This window comes from Anopheles stephensi, chromosome X (genome assembly GCF_013141755.1).
Source record: "Anopheles stephensi strain Indian chromosome X, UCI_ANSTEP_V1.0, whole genome shotgun sequence".
NCBI classification, from domain to species: domain Eukaryota; kingdom Metazoa; phylum Arthropoda; class Insecta; order Diptera; family Culicidae; genus Anopheles; species Anopheles stephensi.
Window position 1 is genome coordinate 22,055,773 of NC_050201.1, and position 16,902 is coordinate 22,072,674.

The 16,902-nt window shown below is 43.1% G+C and overlaps 2 protein-coding genes across 2 annotated transcripts; both read right to left on the reverse strand.

The window, feature by feature from the left end:
* Positions 1-422: 422 nt before the first annotated feature.
* On the reverse strand, positions 423-2,745 carry LOC118514986. Its single transcript, XM_036061807.1, has 2 exons — positions 1,917-2,745; positions 423-1,795 (listed from the first exon to the last, which is right to left on the reverse strand). Exons 1-2 carry the CDS (start codon positions 2,110-2,112, stop codon positions 1,581-1,583), a joined length of 411 nt encoding a protein of 136 aa, XP_035917700.1. The 5' UTR covers positions 2,113-2,745; the 3' UTR covers positions 423-1,580.
* Positions 2,746-11,046: 8,301 nt separating this feature from the next.
* On the reverse strand, positions 11,047-12,065 carry LOC118507560 (repetin-like). The gene is made up of 2 exons (XM_036046207.1): positions 11,970-12,065; positions 11,047-11,779 (listed from the first exon to the last, which is right to left on the reverse strand). The coding sequence occupies exon 2, from the start codon at positions 11,713-11,715 to the stop codon at positions 11,047-11,049; it is 669 nt and encodes a 222-aa protein (XP_035902100.1). The 5' UTR covers positions 11,716-11,779; positions 11,970-12,065.
* Positions 12,066-16,902: the final 4,837 nt, after the last annotated feature.

Genomic DNA, 16,902 nt, shown 5'->3' on the forward strand with positions numbered 1-16,902 from the left:
TCTTCACGAATTAATTGATCTGCTGTTCAACAAAACCTTTTTTGCCACCATGAATTGGACTGGCATAAGCAAAAAAGGCGGGACAAACAAAAATAGGATTAGGTAAATTTAAGTTAGTGGTAAGATTATTTGTAGAATTAAGATTTAACAATGCTTTAGTTTTAAATAGTCATTACGTAGAATTTTTTTTAAAAAGAAAACTATATCATGCTAAGGATTGGATTAAGATTAGCAATAGTAAGCGTACGTCTTGCCAGCAAAAAAATAGTTTTGTAAATAGTAGTGTTTAAGTAGATTTAGTTAGTTTTTAAGTCATGAAATTAGTTAAGTAAGTTGTTAATTGAGTTAAGTACAAAAAATACAATATACTTAAACAACTGTATTTGGATGTACAATCTGATATAATTTATTAATCCCTCTTGATACTACATTATACATTTCGTTAGTCCGCTTCGATTATCTGGTATTCGCTGAACAACAATACTTTCTTTCTATCGCAAATTTTGTAAGCTTTAATTACCTTCCTTTTCCAGCTTAATAATTGTACTAACTAACGAACTGTTCGTTAACTTCCTTTACAATTGTTACTTACATTGTTTTTTTTTTACTGAATTTATTCCACAAATGTATGCAGCAGAGGAAATAGTTTCATCGCGAATGCTCGGTATAGCAACTAATTCACATTTAACTTATCCCGGTCATATATACACAAACGACGAATCTAAATTTTTAATGGATCCTTTGTAAGCGTTTAAAATACTTGACTCACAAGGATAATCAAAAGCCAAGTTTTTTTCATTCAACCTACGCCGGCAAATGCGCATATTGCCATCTTCCATTTGGCCATTAACTGTTTGAAATTGGTATATACTGCTATCCTTGCTCATAAACCAACAATTCTTCTCGTTATTTTGAAGCTTACACTCTTTCTGGAGGTTAAATGTTATTATATTCCCTCGTTTGGAAATAGAGGGCTTTGATGCTGTGTTAGGGTTTCCTATATAATACTCCTCATATTCCATAAGTCGGTTGATTACCTGTTCTAGCTCCTTCCATCCACTACGTAATATTTTTTTTAAACATTTACACTGAATTTCAAATGGGTAGGTGGAAAAGGATGATAAAGGTCCAAATCGCTCCACCTCCTTGTACAAATGTTGCAATATGTGCACATTACTGCTTATATGTTGTTCGCCATACACACTTGCAAAGTCCTCAACGAATTTGTTTAATAATTGGCCAGCAAAACGCCACTTCTCCTTATTAACTGAAGAGGACAGCAATGTCACAGCACAAAACAGCAGTAAGTAATGTCTGTACTCACAATCAGTAAGATGGGGTTTCAGCACTACGAACCCAGCATAATGGAGAAAAGACGCGCTCTGCGACGCTTTCCAAAAATGTGCCTGCTTGATAGGACGTATTTTGCGATGAATTTCTGTCGGCAACTTAATCTGTTCAATGTGGTTTGAAATTTGAAGACATTGTTTTGTCGTCCAGCGTTGCTTTCTCAACGTACCATCCCGAAAGCCTAAAATATAGTACTTGCCGACACCTTGATCCACACAGTGTAGTCGATCTTACGTTGGTATGTCCTTGATGATGTTGAAGAATTGCAAATCCACCAACGGCGTTTCCGTCTTGCGATGTCCAGGATATGCATTGTCCCTAAAACACTTATCCGTTCGTTGCAGAGCATTTGTACCAGGAAATGTCATTGTACATCCTGCCTGACTGTATTTGCCGACGACGGTACATTTCAAGCAGCTGTCGTATCCGGTGTGTCCCTTGACTCCTGTCGACATAAAAATAGAAAAAATAGTTAGACACTACAATAAATTATATTATCCTGAAAAGGGTAACAGACAAGGTGCACAATGTCTTAAGCGCTAAAGCATAATTTTATCAATCATTACCTTTGATGAATGCCCTCGCAGGAGTGTCTGCCACGATTGCGCGCAGTCTTATGGCGACATGACATCCATGAACGATTATGTCACGCTGCATCAAATCATTCATTTCGACCACCATTGGACGAAGATATTCTTCTGCAGATTCGGGTTTGGTCGTTCCACAGAAGATGCCAGCAGTCATAACCGGTGCTTGGGACATGTAGTATATGGAAGTAGTAAATAATGTGTGTTAGTATGTTTGTTTTAGTGAGTTAGATTTTAATGTGTATTATAAGATGTAAGTGGAAGGTCGGCGGTCAGTCTAGAATAAAGAGTCAAAGCGATCGGTCACAACAGTAAATTGGCGACGAGAAAAAAGAAAAAAGTACAATGGCACAATAAGTCGGGTCTGTCGAGCCTTTCGTTTTAGGCGAATCCTTTACGGAATATTTGTGTCGAATAAATGTGTTGTTTGAAGTGAACGACGTCGAGCAAAAAAAGAAGACTGGATTGTTGCATACGTTAGGCGGAGCATCCTTGTACAAGGTTGCAAGCAAAGTGTGCGATCCGGAGGAACCGCGTCTGAAGCCTTATGAGAAGCTGTGCGAACTATTAAAAGCGCATTTGAGTCCGGTAGTGAGTGTGGTTGCGGAACGTTTTAAATTCCGGAACTGTCTGCAGGAAAGTTAGCAGATCCACGAGTACATCATCATGCTTAAGTCAGCGGCGCAACAGTGCAGATTCGGCAACTTTTTAAAGGAAGCCCTACGTGATCAATTCGTAGCGGGCATTCGTGATGGTGAATTGCGGAAGCAGCTTTTGCGACAAGAATCGTTGTCTTTCGAGAAAGCAACGGCAATCGCACGCACTTGAGAAGCGGCGAAAGATGATAATGAAGCCATGAGGTTGAAACCACATGTTGGAGAAATGGCAGCAGTACGAAGAGCGGCATCGAGCAACAGTGTTAGACATCATCACCCACACCACATGTATTATCAGTCACCGCAGCAAAGAACAGGAGATCGTGTGCGTAAGAACGAGCCATACTACAACCAGCAGCAGCGTACGCAGCAGATTATTAGTGATCGTGTGCGTAAAGACGGAGCGTGTTATCGGTGTGGTAGAGCGCACAACCCAAACACCTGTCCAGCGCGAGAGTGGATGTGTTTCGTGGGTAAAAAGAAAGAGCATGTGTCTACGTGTTGTAGGAACACAAAGATCAATAAGAGGTCAAGAATGTTAAATCACATGTCTGTGAAGTCTTTATTCGGTTTAGACAAATAACGCTTTATTTAGATTTCAGTTCACAACATGTTATTCGCTTCGCGGTCCGAATTCAACTCCCCGCGCTTAACCCGCGCTCCCGATTTTAAAGCTGCGCGCTCTCTCTCTCGCTACTCGTTCCTAGTTCGCTCTCGTTCTCCTGATCTCACTACCGTTATTTCTCTCTCTCACTACCACTAGCGCTTTTCCTTTCTTACATTCGGCCGTCCTACCCTATCTTCAGCCCCCGAAGATTTTTCTTCTAATTCATTTTATTCGTTTTCCGATTCTGCTTCATCTACCGAAAATACTTTGTCGTTACTGATGGCAAACGACCATAACTTCATGTTGTCGCAACTTGTTGTTGTTATGTTCGGTCCCTCGCAATTGGCTGCCCTTTTAACCTTGTATCGTCCGTTACGATTAATTTTAATAACTTCATACGGTCCCAAAAATTCGCTAGCAAGCTTTCTTCCGGCTACAAATTGTGTTCTTTTGATGGCTACCAAATCTCCTACCACGTACGCATATTCCGGCTTTCGTGATAAATCATAATGTTTTTTATATACATTTTGCGCATTACAAATGTCATTCTTCGCTCCTTTTCGCATTTCCTGCCGTTCACAATCAAAACGATCATACGCTTCCTCCTCCATTAACCGCGACAAGTCTTCCACCTCCGACGTCCTCATCTTTGTCCCGAACATCAACTCGAATGGCGACTTTCCAGCTGCTACGTGAATATGAGAGTTAATCGCTCGCTGCACAGAAGGCACCACCTTGAACCACTTTCCAGGATCTTCCGATGACAACTTCGTCAAAACCGATAACATGGTGCGGTTCACTCTCTCCGCTTGACCGTTGCCTCTCGGTACTCCTGTTGTACAAACGACGTGCTGTATACCATGGCGATTAGCGTACTCACCAAATGCGTTGGCTGTGAAAGCTGAGCCCCTGTCGGTTACGATACGAGCCGGATAGCCAAAAATTGTCGACCAGCATTCCAGCTTCCTCAACGTTTCCTCCGCTCCAGTCGTTTTTGTCGGGTACAACCAGACGAACTTGGAAAAACCATCCACTACAGTCAAAACGTATTTGTACTGCTTTCCCGTAGCGTCCATCGGCCCTACATGATCGAGGTGAAGGGTTTGCAGTGGCTGATCTCCCTTGTCAATGGGGTGCAGGAACCCTTCCTTTCGTCCTAACTTCTTATTGTGGATGATACACTTCACACAGCTGTTGAGAATCAGTTTCACTTTTCGCTCTAAACGCGGTATAAAATACCGTTGTTTTATGGCGTGCATGGTTTTGCATAGTCCAAAATGACCCTCACTATGAATGTCCGAAATTATTTGTTTTTCCATATCACGCGGAATCACTAAAAGGTCTTGTCCTTCGACACACTTGTATAAAAGTTCTCCTTTTATTTTGTAATCTTCGTACGGTCTGGTGTTAAGAATTTCAACTATCGCTTTTATTGAATCGTCCCTTTGTTGACTTCTTTTAACACGAGCCGTCACTTCACATGTCACCATCATTGTTAACTGTGGATATCGACTGAGACAATCGACGTGTTTCAATCGGTCTCCGGCACGATGTTCCACCTCAAAACTAAACTCCTCCAAGCAAATAACCCACTGCACCACCTCTCGCGGAACGTCTGCTTTCTTCAATGTTTGTTTGAATGCATTACAGTCGGTCACAAGCTTGAACTTTATCCCCAGGAGATAATGCCTGAATTTTTTCAACGCAAGATAAATAGCCTTTGCTTCCAACACATAGCTGTGATGTTTGGCCTCTGCATCGGTTGCCTTCTTGCTCCAAAAATATACGGGATGCAGCTCTCCATCAAACCATTGCAACATTGTTGCCCCAAACCCTTTGATGGAAGCATCCGTGTGCACTTCCGTTTTAGCATTTCGATCGTATATTTTGAGCACCGGTTCTTTCACTAACGCACTTTTCAAATCATTAAAGGCTTCGATCTCTATACTACCCATTTTAAAATCTACCTCCTTCCGCAACAAGTCAGTAAGAGGCTTGGCCATAATAGAATATCCTTTCATAAATTTCCTAAAAAATCCCGTCAAACCCAAAAACGCTTGCACCGCTCTTATGTTTTTCGGTATAGGGAAATTTTTCACCGCACTAACTTTTTCTTGTCCAGGCCAAATCGATCCGTTTTCAATATGATGTCCCAAAAACTCAATCGATGTTTGAAGGAAACGACACTTTTTCCACTTTATTTTTAATCCATTTTGGGCTGCTACTTCAAACACTTTCCCCATTTTTTCTAAACACTCCTCAGCCGTACTACCACAAACCACAATATCGTCCATGTAAATATGCAACACATTCTCTCTTAACAAATTTTGAAAAACATAGTTCACAAACCTTATGAACACCGCTGGCGAGTTGCATAGTCCAAATGGCACACGATTAAATTCAAATAATCCCGATTTTGTAACGAATGCGGTATACTTGCGGCTAGCTTCTTCTATCGGCACATGAAAAAACCCGTTTTCCAAATCCATAACAGTAAACACCTTTGCACTCTGAAGCTGCTCCAAAACTTCTTCTAACAATGGAACTGGAAACCCATCCTTTAGAACCATTGTATTCAGTTTCCGAAAGTCGATACAAATCCGACTAGTGCCGTCTTTCTTCTTCACTACCACAACGCGACTTGCAAAGTCTGACGTCGATGGACGAACAATTCCCTTCCTCAACCATTCCCCTACATAGTTTTCGACTGCTTCTTCCTCCGTTAAAGGCAAGCGACGGGGCGTATGCCGAAAAGGTGACGCGTTTTCTTCCAACACTATCTTCATTTGTATGGGACAATTGTCTTCGTAATTATCCACCACTGAAGCTTCGTATTGAGCAATACGGCCAGGCCGTTCTTTATGAATAAAAAAAAAAAAAAAAAAGCTTCGTATTGACTTTTCAGCGCTTGTACCTTGTCTCGAAACTTCTCCGGCACTTCCAGTTCTTGGATTTGTTCACAATCAATCTTATACACAGCACTTCCTTGATCGCTACCCGATTCCTCATTGTCACTTTTTTTCTTAAAAATCTGCACTCCATCGTTGGTTATAGCGTAACAAACACTTCGAAGAAAATTCATGCCTACCAGCATTGGAGCCTTCATCGAATTTGGAGAGACCACCAGCAAACCGATTTCGTATTCAACGTCATCGATGCCAATGTTTGTTACCAATTCGCCTATCGGCTTTTGTATGATTCCACCAAAACCACGCAATTGTTGTATGGATTGTTCCATCCTTTGCTGTACACACCCTAAATCTTGCAATGTGTCTTGACGGACAATCGACACTTCGCTGCCTGTGTCAATAACCGCTTTTATATTTTTTCCCCCCAACTGGACCATTTTTGTCGGTAGCTCAGCTTGGACATGGTTTATCAGGTTTGTACTTGTACCCGGTTGTTGTTTATTCCTTTGCCCACACTGATTCGCACGATGCCCAAACTCGTTGCACTGAAAACACCGTGGTCCTCTTCTTTGTTATGGACAATTCCGTACCATATGTCCCATCACACCACAATTAAGACAACGTGCTTTTGTTGCATTTTTCACAGGAATTGTGTCTTGAACCGGCAAACTTTTGTTCTCTTTCTGCCCCGCGCGCTCGTGCCATGCAGATCTCACCGCACGTGTTTGTTTCTGCGCTGCACGCTCTTGCCAGGCAATTTTTTCTTTCAACTCTCTCACCGTGCGCGCTTCGTACAATGCCGCGCGTTGCGCTTCGCTCTCCGCGATACCATCAACAATGTACTCACACACACTTTCTTCGTCAAGGTCAATCTGTTTGGCAATTCGCTGCATAGAGTAAATGAAATCCAAAGCAGATTCCCCTTTTTTCCGTCGTCGTGATGCAAGTTGACGATGAATGTCCATCGGACGCACTTTTTCTCCGAATTCTGCTACTAGCGCCTTGCGAAGAGCCCCGAACGATGAGACCCCACGCATCGTTAGCAAAAAACTTCTCGCTGTGCCCACCAACTTTTTTCGACACATCACATATTTTTGCTCATCTGACCATCCCGCCATGGTCGCAACATCCTCAAAATCGGTCAGCCACGCAGCAAAATTCACCGAGCCATCTGCACAAAACGCCTCAATTCCCTCTTCCACGTCCCTAAAGGAGTAGGGCTGCTGTACTATGCTCGGCTCCACTTTCGCTGCTGCACTGCTAGCTGCCGCTTCAGATTTTCCATCTACGTCATGATATTGATCCATGGTAGAATCATCCGCGCTGGGCATTTCTTCACTTTCCACTAGTGATCTAGCCATTTCTTCTTTGGTTCCCGTTGAGGGCAACCCTTTTTGCTGGCACCTTTTCGCTAGGCCAGTCTTCGTGAATTCTTCACACAGATCAAGAATGCGCTGCTCCAGCTCATCCATTTTTGATCGGTCTTGTTTTGTTTTGCGAAAATCAATCGGTCACAGGAACACTTTCCTTCACTTTGACTGACTTTCACTCCACAGAAATTTGAGTCTAACTCTGATCACCTCAAATCAATTAGTCACGGGATCACTTTTCCCTCACTTCAATTGATTTTCTTAGATCAATCTACTCAACGTTCTAATCACTCTTGTTCATTCCACAAGCTACACGTAAAACCACTGTTTTCTGGATTTTCATCCCACTTCTGACACCAAATGTGAAGTCCTTATTCGGTTTAGACAAATAACGCTTTATTTAGATTTCAGTTCACAACATGTTATTCGCTTCGCGGTCCGAATTCAACTCCCCGCGCTTAACCCGCGCTCCCGATTTTAAAGCTGCGCGCTCTCTCTCTCGCTACTCGTTCCTAGTTCGCTCTCGTTCTCCTGATCTCGCTACCGTTATTTCTCTCTCTCACTACCACTAGCGCTTTTCCTTTCTTACATATCTAATGAAGCAAGCAATAATACGACAGAAATAATCGAATTAGAAGAGAACGGAAAGAACATGATATTTGAAAAAGATTGCAGTGCTTGCGTAACAGTTATACCAGAATATGTCTATAGAGAAAAATTGGAAAAGGTGAAATTAAAAAGTACAAATGCATCTTTTTTTTCTGCGAATGGAAAAAGAATAATTCCTGTTGGTAAAATAATAGTCAGTGTTTGCGTAAAGTCGAACAAAATGGAAGAACAGTTAGAAATAATAGTTATACCTACGGAACAGCGTGTAAATCCCTTGTTAGGAAGAAACGGATTAGATTTAATTTTTCCGGGATGGCGAAGTTCATTTTCGGCCAGTCAAGTCGGTGCATCAGGCGAAGTAATGGATGAAATTAAAAAGAATTTTCCCAAAATATTGGATGAAAATCGGAATACGACAATATAAGGGTTTGAGGCTAACTTAGTGTTGAAGGAAAATGCGTCACCCATTTTTCATAAGGCATATGCGGTCCCATTTGCATTAACGGAAAAAGTCGAGCGAAATTTGGAAGAGTTGGTTACAGAAGGTATACTGATACCAACACGTTCTGCGTCATGGGCAAGTCTAATAGTTATAGTGCGTAAAAATGATGGGTGAAGAAAACTGTAAAATTAATCAGAATGAGGTATTACATAAGCTTGAAAAACATAACGTTAAAATTAACGCAAAAAAGTCAATTTTTTCCAAAGTGAGATAGACTATTTAAGATATACTATAACGTCAAATGGTATACGTCCAAACAAATCAAAAGACGATGATATACTAAAAGCTCCAAGTCCGGAAAATGTGTTACAGTTGCAATCATATTTAGGAATGCTAAATTACCACAGTCGTTTTCTTCCTAATCTTTCGTCAGAATTGAATCCTTTGTACAAGTTATTGCGAAAGGAAACAACATTCAAATGGTCAAGAGAATGTCAGATAGCCTTTGAAAAAACAAAACAATTACTAACGGGAAATAACATATTAGAACCATATGATCCGTCTAAACCAATTATATTAGCAGTCGATGCAAGCCCATATGGGCAGTATTATCACATATGATAGAAAATTTTGAAAAAACAGTTTGTTTTGCATTATCGACACTTACACCAGCACAAAAAAAATAATACGCGCAAGTACAAAAAGAAGCATTGGCAGTAATATTCGGGGTACAAAAGTTTCATAAATATCTATTCGGTGTCTGGTTCAAGTCAATCACAGATAATAGTGGTATTAAGGAAATCTTCAATATCATCAATATCAGTATCAAGATTGCACCGTTGAGCTCTTATTTTAGCAAATTATGAGTATGAAATCGAACATAAACCGGGAAAGTCAATGAATAATGCAGATGCAATGAGTAGATTACCGTTACAAGATTCACCACAAATTGATGAAAAAGATTTTGAAAAACTGAATGCATTCACAGAAGAAAAAATCATAGATATAGAAATGATAAAACAATATCAAAAAACGGATGATATTTTGAAAAAAAGTATATCAATGCGTAAAACATGGATGGTCAAGACATGATGAAAATTTTTATTTTTTATTTATTTATTAATTTATTATTACGGACTGATGCCGTATTGACACCACCGCGTGTGGTGACTGTGAATTAAATTCACGAAAACAAACAATGAAAGAAAATTGACTAGGCATTTCCTCCTAGTCATTTGCCATATCCCGGGCATGCTCGGTTGTGTAGTGAAGATGAGTGGTTGTCGTCCATTTCTATTGTTTGTGCGTGTGTGTGTGTTGTAGGTTTTTTGGTCCGGTTCTATTGCTGTGGCTATGACTTCGAAGGGGGTTGGTTTGGTCCGGTTGTCTATTATGGGCCTGGACTGAAACAAACAAGCACAGTTATTTGGACAGTACAAACATGAATTTTTCTGCGTGCAATGTTCTCCAAGTAGCCCAGCAATGGCACAGCCCGTGATCGACCAAGTTAACATCGAACTCAAAAGCGATCGGCGGATTCCATCTCGCAACAGCTGAAGTGACTCCACTGTTTACGAGGCTGTACCCGCCGACCACTCCCGAGCCCAACGTCAGTTGCAAACTGCGGTAACTCAGTTGCAAAAATGAGTGTCGCGACGACACGCGCTCTGCGACACCCTTCGAAAGGTTCTTCATCAAAGTTCAGTGTGCGCTTCTCCGGGACTAGAGCCAGACCTGACTAGCCATAATGTAAACCACTGCCCGTCTTCAGGGTGTACACTTCCTAGCATCCTTCTACGTATCAATGCAATCGATGATCACTTCCACCACATATGTTTTCACTTACGCTTTATCTGGTAATTCAAAATGCCTGGTAACAAATGCCTTCGGTATACTGCAAGATTTGTATGATTATCACCATCATCCGTGAAAAATAATGCATTCAACATTTTTAAACAAACTTTTCTCACTAGCAGTAACGATCTTGTGTTGCTATATGTAAACAAACCAGAGATTTGACAGCCAATTTGACAGATAGCGTAACTATTCGATCGTAGGGAAAGTTGGCGACAATTTTACGGTTTTTGGCACAAGGATCATACCAGTAGAGTGTTGGTAACGATTTCAACATGGCAATTGGGCAATCAACTTTTTCCGAAACATTGGATCAAACCCTATCCGCGCTGGAGCGTGAACTTGCCTAAGCTATCGACATAAATATGACAAAAGACGAAAAATCAGGCGCCAGGCAATATTTTTATGCAAAATTACCCCTACCTGGTGTAGTCGCGTGCATCGATGGGACGCATATTCGGATAGTTGCTCCTCGAGGCGACCCTATTCATTATTACTTCTGAAAAGGATTTTACAGTCTTAATATTTTAATGGTAAGTATTAAAATCAGCATTAAAATATCTTAGGAAGTTTAAAGATACATGGGTATTCATTAACAAATGGTTATTTATATCAAATATTAACGACACTTTCCATTACATGCTCGTTTACGAGTCATCATTTTATTTGTTATTTTTCATGTAATTAAGCATTTCCTCATAAAATCCCAATGTTCCCTTTGTTAACATTTTCAAACTATCCGAAATTTCCCTGAGATGTTTGTTCGTTGTTTGTTGCAACACCTTTGTCTGAAATTCTGCGAGTTTTGATGTTGCTGTTTTGGCTGCAGTCTTTTTCTGTTCAGGTGGTTCCGATTGGTTCCTATTTCCTTGGCTATGATGTGAAAGATCCGGTTGTTCAGTATACTGGCTGTGGTGTGATGATTCCGGTTGGTCTATGGACTGACTATGGTTCGAAGGACCCAGTTGTTCAGAAGGCTGGCTGTGCTGTGATGATTCCGGTTGGTCTATAGGCTGGCTATGGTTCGAAGGACCCAGTTGTTCAGTAGGCTGGCTGTGCTGTGATGATTCCGGTTGGTCTATGGACTGGCTATGGTTCGAAGGACCCGGTTGTTCAGTAGGCTGGTTGTGGTGTGATGAATCCTGTTGGTCAGTCGCTTGGCTATGATGCGATTGCCCTGGCTGGTCTATTTCGTTCCGTTTTTCCGTGCGTATTCCGATGCATAGACTTCCCTCAATCCTGGCAGTGATGTTTCGAATGTTAGTGATGACGGCAATTCGTTCTAATAACTCGTTGAGTGTCGTGAATCTCGGGTTCCCGCCTCCAGTCATCTGCACCTCTTTCTTATTTTGGCTCAATTTCTTCTTGACGGTAGATTTTTTTTTCGATCCATTTCTGTCAAGAAAATTATGAAATAAAAATCAAATAATTGTGTATGGTACGGCCTACTCCGGGACTTTTTATGGGAAGGGGAGGGAGAACAGGAAAGGATAACTGGCAGGCTGGTGGTCTAACCAAACTGCCAGTCTTGGGGGAAAGGTGGGAAGAGGAACAAAAGTCACAGCGAAAGAAACACAAAGAATACCGGAGAACACTGACAAATATCCAAATACTGCTACCCGTCAGGGACAGTAGTTCGGATTTGCTAGCTAGATATCTTTGGGATAAACTTCAAAATTTCTTTGCTGATAGAACTTGCTGGGAGTTTATTTTCTAGAATGGTCATCATGAGATGCCATGCTACAATAGCGATGCATACATTTTAAAGGGACTTAACTAACGCCCGAATTCACCGTTTCACCAATCGTGTAGTTCGCTCACTTTCCGCATAGGTGGCGCTCTTCGTTGATGCAGATGTCAAGCGGATTGCCTGATGCACAGGCGCGTTTAATATTGAACAATAATAATAATGATAATTGGCTTATTTTTAAACAAATGTTACAGATACATACCCTCTTCCATGCTGCTCCATCCTTCACAGCCGGTCCCATTGAATTAAGTTCCAAAGCCACATCCTTCCAGAATGATGCAGGATTGGAAGTCGCATCTCTTGCTACCTCGGGATTTCGTTTCATTATTTCCACAAGTTTCTCTTGCTGACATTTTGTGTAACGGACTTTCCTGAAAAACCATAAAAATCAAATCAACACGATGTAGCAAATTAAAAATTGTGAAATGTAAATTTATTTGGCGCGATTTCTTTCGTTTTAAGTTGAGCGTTTTAAGTTGAGCGTTTTAAGACCGATCGGTCCTCCTTGTAGGCCGACCGCAGTCCCAGTAGGATCATCGGCAGGTGCTCGCTCCAGTGTTCAGTATCATGGCAAAGGATCGACGACTTAAGGGTTCTATGCCATCGTTCGATGATTCCATTCGATTGTGGATGGTACGCAGTCGTGCGCAGGTGGCTGGATCCGAGCAAACGAGTCAGTTCAGCGAACAGCGATGACTCGAATTGGCGTCCTTGGTCGGAAGTTATGAAGGAAGGAACACCAAATCGAGATATCCATCCAGATACCAGAGCTTCGGCAATTGTGATCGCGGTCATATCCGGTATGGGTAACGCTTCTGGCCAACGCGTGAATCTGTCGATGACCGTTAGACAGTAACGGTTACCTTTACTCGGGGGGAAGGGCCCAACGATGTCGATGTTGATATGTGAGAATCGACTATCCGGAGCCGAGTATCGGGATACAGGCGATTGGATGTGGCGTGTCACCTTCGAGCGTTGGCATTGCAGGCAGCTCCTAGCGAAAGCGATACTGTCCTTGCGGATGCTTGGCCAAACAAATCGCTCCGTCATTAATTTGGCCGTTGCACGCGTGCCAGGATGAGACAAATTATGCGTTGCCTGGAGCGCAGCTTGCCGGAACCGTTCCGTTATAAAGGGCCGAATGCGATCACCAGTGCAGTCACATAATAGTTGTTTGGTACTGCCTGGAATGGTAAAATACTTTAGTTTAAGCGAACTATTCAGTTTACCTTCTACGATATTTTGAAGCTCGTGGTCGTCTTTTTGGCTCTCTGCTAGGGCTTCATAATCCAGGGATGGCACTGACTTTACTGCATTGATGCGGGAGAGCAAGTCAGCCACGATGTTGTCCTTTCCCACAATGTGACGGATGTCCGTTGTGATCTGACCAATCACATCCAACTGGCGAGCTTGACGGTCCGAGGCTTTGTCAAGCTTCTGGCGGAAGGCAAATGTGATGGGTTTGTGGTCGGTATAGATGTGACAGCTTCGTCCTTCGAGCATGTATTTGAAATGCCGCACCGCAAGGTATATTGCTGTCAGCTCGCGATCGTAGGTACTATACCGCAGTTGCGCCTTATCGAATTTCTTCGAATAAAATCCGAGTGGTTGAGGGTTTCCATCGACGATTTGATGCAGAACCGCCCCTGCGGCGATATCAGATGCATCGACCCAAAGGGATAGCTCTGCAGATTTGACGGGATGCGATAACAGCGTAGCATCGGCGAGTTGTTGCTTACAGCGCTCGAAACTTGCGGTTGTGGTGTCATTCCAGGTCAACGGGGATCGATCGTTGCGTTTGTTGCCAGTAATCATGGAAAGGAGTGGAATCTGGTGCTCGATCGCGTTTGGCATGAACCTACGGTAAAAATTTAGCATAGCCAAAAACCTTTTTAATTCCTTCACTGTCGCAGGACGCTTGTATTCTGCAATAGCTCGCACGCGGTCTGGCAAGGGACGGATACCATCAGCAGATACAGAGTGGCCAAGAAAATCAAGAGTATCACGGCCGAATTCGCACTTGGCAATATTTATCGCCAGATTATATTGTTTGAGCCTTTCAAACAATCGACGCAAGTGTTCACGATGTTCTTCGGGTGATGATGAAGCGATGAATAGATCGTCAATGTAGGGGAATATGAAATCCAACCCTCGCACAACCTCGTGGATTAAACGTTGAAATGTTTGCGCAGCGTTGCGCAGTCCAAAGGTCATGAACGAGAACTCGAACAATCCGAAGGGTGTCGTGATGGCAGTCTTAGCAATATCCTCGGGATGGATTCGCACCTGATGGAACGCCTTCTGCAAGTCAACTTTTGAAAAAATAGTTTTACCTTCTAGAATGGTAGAGAAGTCCTGCAGGTACGGTAAGGGATAGCGATCCGGGATGGTTTGAGCGTTGAGTGCGCGGTAGTCACCGCATGGTCGCCAGGACCCGTCCGCCTTTTTCACCATGTGAAGCGGGCTCGCCCAACTGCTGCTAGAAGGTCTGCATATCCCAAGCTTCATCAGATGTTCGAATTCGGATCTCGCAGCTTCAAGCTTGTCCGGGGAGAGCCGTCGTGGGCGTGCATAAACAGGCTGTCCAGTCGTTTCAATTCGATGGTAGACCGGTGCATCGCAGATTGTACCCGGTGGCGCGAGACGAGTGATGTTGGGAAATTCGGCTAACAACTCGGCGTAGGGTGAAACCGCCTGAAAAGTTTTAACCGAACACTGTTCACTTTTCGCAAGGAATCCAACCGACTCGAGGTGGGTGGTGTTATCGATGAGACGCTTTCGTTTAATATCTACCAGTAGGTCAAAATTGCCTAAAAAATCCGCACCAATTATTCCGGAAGTTACATCGGCTATCAGGAACGACCACAAGAACTCACGACGAAGACCGAGGTTTACTTTTAATAAAACTTCACCATATACATTAATGGGCGATCCGTTCGCGGCGAACAGTTTTATCGAAGATGGTTTAACTCCGGCTGAAAGCAAATCTTTCGGAACCACAGACACATCGGCGCCGGTGTCGATTAAAAATTGCATTGACGTGGTTGTATCGGCAATTCTTAGGCGAAAGATTGCGGCTGTAGTGGTGAGTTCGCCAATCTCCACCGCAGCATCAGCAGAGCGTCGCTATTGTGAAGGTGAAGAGCTTTGAGCGGTGCAGGGTTTTCGGCATTTTCGAGCTTCACTACCAAATTTGCGATGAAACCAACACGGGCCAGTCGAAAAATCCCTGCGACTAAATGAGCGTCTACCTGGTGAACTGGCGCGGGAAACCGATCGTCCGCGATGCCTTCGGTTGGGAAACTCGTTTTCAATGCGCCTGGATAATTCAGCTATCTCTTTTCGAAGATCAGAAATGGGGTCGTTGACCGCGGTTTCAGGCACGTGGTCTGGCGCCATCGCTGATTTTTTTCGTTCGACGGCGTTAATACTCCTAAGTTCCAAAGATTCGACAATGGCGTCAGCGATGGTGGTTTTGTCGGCGGCGTCACCACGAGAAGCGATTACTGCCGCTTGTGCATGTGGCGGTAGCCTGGATGCCCAAAGATCGATAAGCACCGTTTCGTTAAGAGCGTTGCCAGCAACGCGCTTCATCTCGTTCAAGAGCTGGCTTGGTTTTTTATCACCTAGCGGCATATCGGACAATACGCGCTGCAAACGCCGCTGCTGACTGTCTGCGAAATAACCGATCAGTTTGGTCTTTATGTATGTGTACTTGTCCATCGTCGGTGTGCCATCGATGATTGACCTTAGCTCAGTCAGTTTATTAGGAGGCACCTGTGCCATAACGATGTTGTACTTTCGCGTATCGTGCAATGCGCCTATTCCCGAAGCAGCGAACCAAAATTCAAGCGACATGAAATATGTCTCTATGTTGGTGTCTTCCATGCTGGGTGGATTCAATCGAGGCGTATGGATTGCTTCAATAGCGGCCGGTTGAGACGCGGGGTTCGCGGTAGGCGGATTCGTAATCACTTTATCCTCTAGCATTTTTTGGCGTACACGAAAACTCGCTCGAACAAAAATCACGCACTTGTAACGTTAATAAAAAACTCACGTCGGGGTCACCACTTTGGCGCGATTTCTTTCGTTTTAAGTTGAGCGTTTTAAGTTGAGCGTTTTAAGACCGATCGGTTCGAGATACGAGATAAGACTAAAACTATTTTATTACAATTACCGTTACCTTACAATTATGAATTTGTATTAGTGTTCGATTTAGCGCGTAGTGTGTAGCGTGTATCGTGTATCGTGTATCCTGTCGTGTATCATGCATCGTGTCGTGTATCGTGTCGTGTATCGTGTATCGTGTGGTACAGTACGGTGCACAAATGGATACGGCTGCCACATTTACTTACCCCTTTCCTTCTTTGTGGCCCTTCATAGTTAGTCACGTTATCACACACAACGCGTTATTACTCGAAAAGTTTTGATGTAGAACTGAACTGTATTGGAAATTGCTTTCCTCTTTTATAAGCAAAGTGCAAGTAGTGGATCATACTCCATACCCGCATGACAGAGAGTAACTCATTTTGATGCCTCTCGCTACCCCTGACCCACACTTTCGAGCGATCGCGCAACTTACTCGCACTCCGCAATCCCACTTCATGCCTGAACGCTTCCACCAGTAGTGTGTTTGCCGAATTTTCTTCCTGAGCATAAGCTACCCTCACACTCCACCTCGACACTACCTTCCCTCTCCATTCCGGAACGCTCGTTCCGTTAAGGTGTTCGAAAAATTTCGCCTTGCGCTCGGCTCACACTCTCGCAC

Coding starts and splice junctions, on each gene's coding strand:
- LOC118514986 (XM_036061807.1), bottom strand. CDS start 2,112: ATGTCCCAAGCACCGGTTATGACTGCTGGCATCTTCTGTGGAACGACC. Junction 1,796..1,916: donor TGCGAGGGCATTCATCAAAG/GTAATGATTGAT, acceptor TTATGTCGACAG/GAGTCAAGGGACACACCGGA.
- LOC118507560 (XM_036046207.1), bottom strand. CDS start 11,715: ATGACTGGAGGCGGGAACCCGAGATTCACGACACTCAACGAGTTATTA.